The sequence below is a fragment of the Carya illinoinensis genome, chromosome 5 (genome assembly GCF_018687715.1).
Source record: "Carya illinoinensis cultivar Pawnee chromosome 5, C.illinoinensisPawnee_v1, whole genome shotgun sequence".
Taxonomy (NCBI): domain Eukaryota; kingdom Viridiplantae; phylum Streptophyta; class Magnoliopsida; order Fagales; family Juglandaceae; genus Carya; species Carya illinoinensis.
The window spans coordinates 7,886,760-7,891,260 of record NC_056756.1 but is presented as its reverse complement, the minus strand read 5'-3'; the positions used below and the strand labels follow the sequence as shown (position 1 = coordinate 7,891,260).

General features: G+C 33.9%; 1 protein-coding gene across 1 annotated transcript; it reads right to left on the bottom strand.

The window, feature by feature from the left end:
• Positions 1 to 1,538: 1,538 nt before the first annotated feature.
• On the bottom strand, positions 1,539 to 3,233 carry LOC122310046 (receptor-like protein 13). Its single transcript, XM_043123935.1, has one exon. The coding sequence runs from the start codon at positions 3,231 to 3,233 to the stop codon at positions 1,539 to 1,541; it is 1,695 nt and encodes a 564-aa protein (XP_042979869.1).
• Between the last annotated feature and the right edge of the window lie 1,268 nt (positions 3,234 to 4,501).

Here is a 4,501-nt window from a genome sequence, read left to right as displayed (position 1 = left end):
ACACTTTTCTTTATTAGTATCTAGCAAATTAAATTGTTCAATTTGGTAATCTTTCAATTTAGGAAAAATGATCATGGGGGAAAAGGTGCGGAAGATTCTTCATTTCTTACTTACCTCTTGTCCCATATAAATTGTTATAAAAAGAGAGAAAAATGGCATAGCTTTTTATATTGATTTCTTGTAGTAATTTTGCTTATTGTCGTCATCTTCTTTTTTGACAATCAAAAATCATTTCTGCAGTTTACTTTCCCTTTGGGTTTCTGGTATGTAAACATCACTTTCCATACAAGCAAACAAGCTCAAGATTTTTCCACAAGATCACCATGTTTGTGGCTGAGGGGATGGCAGCAATGGATAGATGGTGACGGACGACAGTGATAAGGGGCTCTAAAATGCACTTTGCAGCAGCTTGAATGATAGTGTGCTCAAGGATTCATTCCATCGGGTGAGATGTAAACCGTTAGGTTTGAGTGTTAAGAAGTGTTATAAATAGTAGTGAAAAAAGTAAGCGAAAAGTAATAATAAAATATTGAATAGTAATAACAAGTAATGAATGGTAGTAAAATATAGGTGAAAAGTAATAATAAAATAATAAACAGTAATAGAGTATATTGAGAAGTGTTGACGTAGTTTCAATATCCAAATACAGAAAGTAGATTTGCTGATGTGCCAGGCCAACATTAGGGCTTTTAAGGACAAAAAAGCAGTCGAACCGCTCCAAAGCGGTTTTGCTTAATAAAATACTTTTACTATTGAGGTATATGGGGATCGCAAAAATGAACTACAATCATTTAAAAAGTATTTTGCTAGTAGACAAATTAAGCAGGTTAAAGTTTTGATCTTTTGAAAGGGTATTTTTTAAGGAAAATGTTACTTGAATTGATAAATTTGGCCGATTGAGTTTTTTATTTTAATTTTTTAAAATTTTATTTAATGATTAAAGGAAGTAAATATTAATAAATAAATATTTTTTCTTATTTTGTAAAAATATTTAAAACTATGTAAAAAATGATTAAAATTAAAGAAGAAAAAAATAATTTTTTTTTTACACTACATTAGTCATTTCATCGGTAGTCCATTGGTCTTAGTAGCATTGTTCATTTTTTAAACACCTTTGTTTTTTTACTTTTTTGAGTATTTGTTATTGACTTCCTGCTCACTGTATCAAAGTCACCATTCACACTCCTAGTCATGAGCCCAAAAAAAAAAAAAAAAAAAAAGTAGATATTTGTAGTTATGGAATGCATAAGTGTCATGCAATATTTTTGAAAAAAGTAAATAAATACGGGATCAATATGAAAAAAATAATAATTTTTTAATAGTAGACTCCAGTCTTTTTCAAAACGATTGTGCGGCACTTGCACAATCACGACTGCATTACTCAAAATTAAATGAATCAAATCATTTACAACAACATAAAAGGCCGGCTTCTCAAACAAAAACAAAATATAAGCAAGAAGTTCTACATCTTTATTGAAGATAAGTGATACTTTGAAATATAGATATTTCATAAAACTGCCCATATAATTGATTAGTAATCACCTATACTTAGAGAGCAACTCAAACAAAGACTCAATATATCCGTCCACGACTCTATTATACTTGTGCCTCCAATTCTTTTTTATGATTAGAATCCCAAAGAAAGCCCAAAGCCCGAGTGCATACGACACAGTTACAAATGCATAGAAGAAGAAAGGGTGATCAATCATTCTAATTCCTTTTTTTTCTTCAGGTTTTGATTGGTTTGTGGTTGAGCATTTTCTTGGCAGGGGGTCTCCACATAGTTCCGAATTACCCTCATAGCATTGGCTTGTGAAAGTTGAGAATTGACGCTCAAATGGGATTCTTCCAGATAGATTGTTGTAGGCAACACTAAATATAGATAGAGAAGTGAGTCCAACCAATTCAGTAGGGATTCTCCCTCTCAACTTGTTGTGAGAAAGATCCAAACTCTCCATGCTTCTCAAGTTTCGAAAAGAGATTGGAATGGAACCTGTTAGAGAGTTATCCGATAAGTTCAAGAATAGAAGCTGTGACAGTTCTCCTATTTCAGAAGGAATGCTACTTGTCAGTTGGTTAGATGACAGGTCAATTGCAGTCACCATCATAAGAGGTATACCTCTGAAAGGATATAACCTATTTTTTATGAACAAAGGTAGAGTTTCTGTTGCTATGATAGACTGGATATCATCCTCTCTAAATAGGTAGGGATATTGTAGAACAAGTTTTTTGACATAGTAACTCCAGTAGGTAAGGCTTAGAGAACTCTTCTTCCAAAAAGTAATGTTATTAAGGCAGGAGGGAATATCTCCTGAAAGACGATTGGAAGAGACGTCAAAAGCTTGGAGGGTTTTCATCTGACACAGTCTTCGGGGTAGGTGACCTTCAAAGCGATTTCCACTTAAAATAAGAATTGCCAAGCTAGAATGATCATACAACCACTCTGGAATATTATCGGACAAGTCATTATCTCGAACATCTAGGATTAGTAAATTTGGACTGTTTAAGATGGTGGGCAGGATTACTCCTTTGAAGTTATTGCTACTCAGATGTAAGGCCCTCAACATTGTCATATTTGTGTCCTTTGGGAGCATTTGTCCTTGCAATTTGTTGTTTGATAAATCAAGCAGCATAAGTCGCGTGCCATTTTTAGTCAAACTCTGCGGTACTGTTCTTGAGAGCATGTTGTGAGAAAGGTCTATCAAATGGAGAGGCGGATAACCAAAGGAACAAGGAATGTTGCCTTCTAATGCATTGGAGGACATGTCAACGAGACTTAAGCCTGGAAGAAGATATCCAATATTTTTTGGAAGAGAGCCTTTGACATGATTATCAGATGTGTCCAACGACTTAAGTGGTGAAGTTACATTAGTAGAGCAGTCAAGCACAGAACCATCAATTTTGTTGCCACTCAAGTACAAATCTGTGATATTCATGTTGAAAAGTAGTTGACAAGGTATGTTTCCTTCTAATGAGTTTTCAGACAAGTCTAGCAAATACAATAAATATTGGGTGGATATGAAGGTTGGGACAATGTGACCATTCTTCTTGTTCAGGCTGCAGCTTGCCAAGTTCAGAGATCTTAGTTGAAAGGTGGGCACCCAGGAGGGAGATTCTGTTTCAACTTCCAACTTGTTGTTCGAAAGATCGAGGTAGTAAAGACTAGAAGCGTTGGCAAATATTGAAAATGACAACTCCCCTTCTAAATGATTACCAGAGACTTTAAATTTCATAATCTTGCTCTGGTTAGAGAAAATCGATGAACGTAGATGGCCCTGCAAGCGATTATTCGATAGATCAAGGTCTTCAAACCTCTCAAGAAAAGAGGGAATATTACCTTCCAATGCATTATTCCCAAGGTACAACTTCCTTAGATATTTTAATTGCTTCAGTTCACAAAAAGCTGCAGCGAAGTTAGTTTGACAAGTGAGCTAGTAATGATCTTTGCAATATGCTTCAAAGACACAGAATTAAATTAAAAAAAGAAGAAGAAGAGATACGAGTAAATAATGAGTAAATATTTCTTCCAAGCAATTTAGAATAATTGATTTTGAAAAATGTGGCAACTAGCAAGGTATCCCAAATAAAAATTCTTGACTAAGAAATAGAAAATAAAGTAGGAAAAAGAAAAAGAACCGAAGACCTATATATATAACAAGCAGTCAACTTATTCAAATGAGGAATTTTAAGCCGACAAATACAATTAGAAAATTATACTTAACAAATTTACATGATTTAACGTATGATACATTAGTTTTATTTTTTTTATCCCAACCTTTTCATAGTTTTTAATCTATTGTTATAAAGAGGATGAGAAGCATAACTGCACAAAATCCATCCATTATCACAATGCACACGTACGTCTCGCTGAAATTAGCAAATTTGGATCTTTACTTCAAAGGCTACTAATATAACAATACAACTAATTTTCTTAAAATAATTTTTTCCGCGACCAATTTGAATTGATTATTGTACATCGGCCCGGTTAAAGCAAAATTTGATTGCATTATGCAATTAACGAAATCAAACCAGACCAAAAAACTTGAAATTTTGGTAACCGCCCACTAAGAACAATAGAAGAGAACAAAAATTGTGAGAGACGAATTAAATAAAACATCGATCTCACATTTTCTCATCAGGTATCTTTAGAAAGACATATTTGACTTAGAGAAAAGAAAAAGGAGAAGAAACATTAACTAAAGCCACATGAGATAAGACGCGAAACAGGATCATCAACGTCTAAGAAAGTTGTTATATATATAATTATTTATATATGTATGTATATATATAATCATGACGTAGTAACAATGGGGTTAGAAAGGGGGTTAGGGTTCTCATCTTGAAGCTCTCCTCCGATATTCATGCTGCTAAGATCAAGAACCTCCAGTTCATTGAATAAGGTGAACAAAGTCACATTCGGATACCATGTGATTGACGGCACCTTTATGCGGTCCATGTTTAGAACCATACTGGTAACTTTCCCATGATCTTTGTCACACCT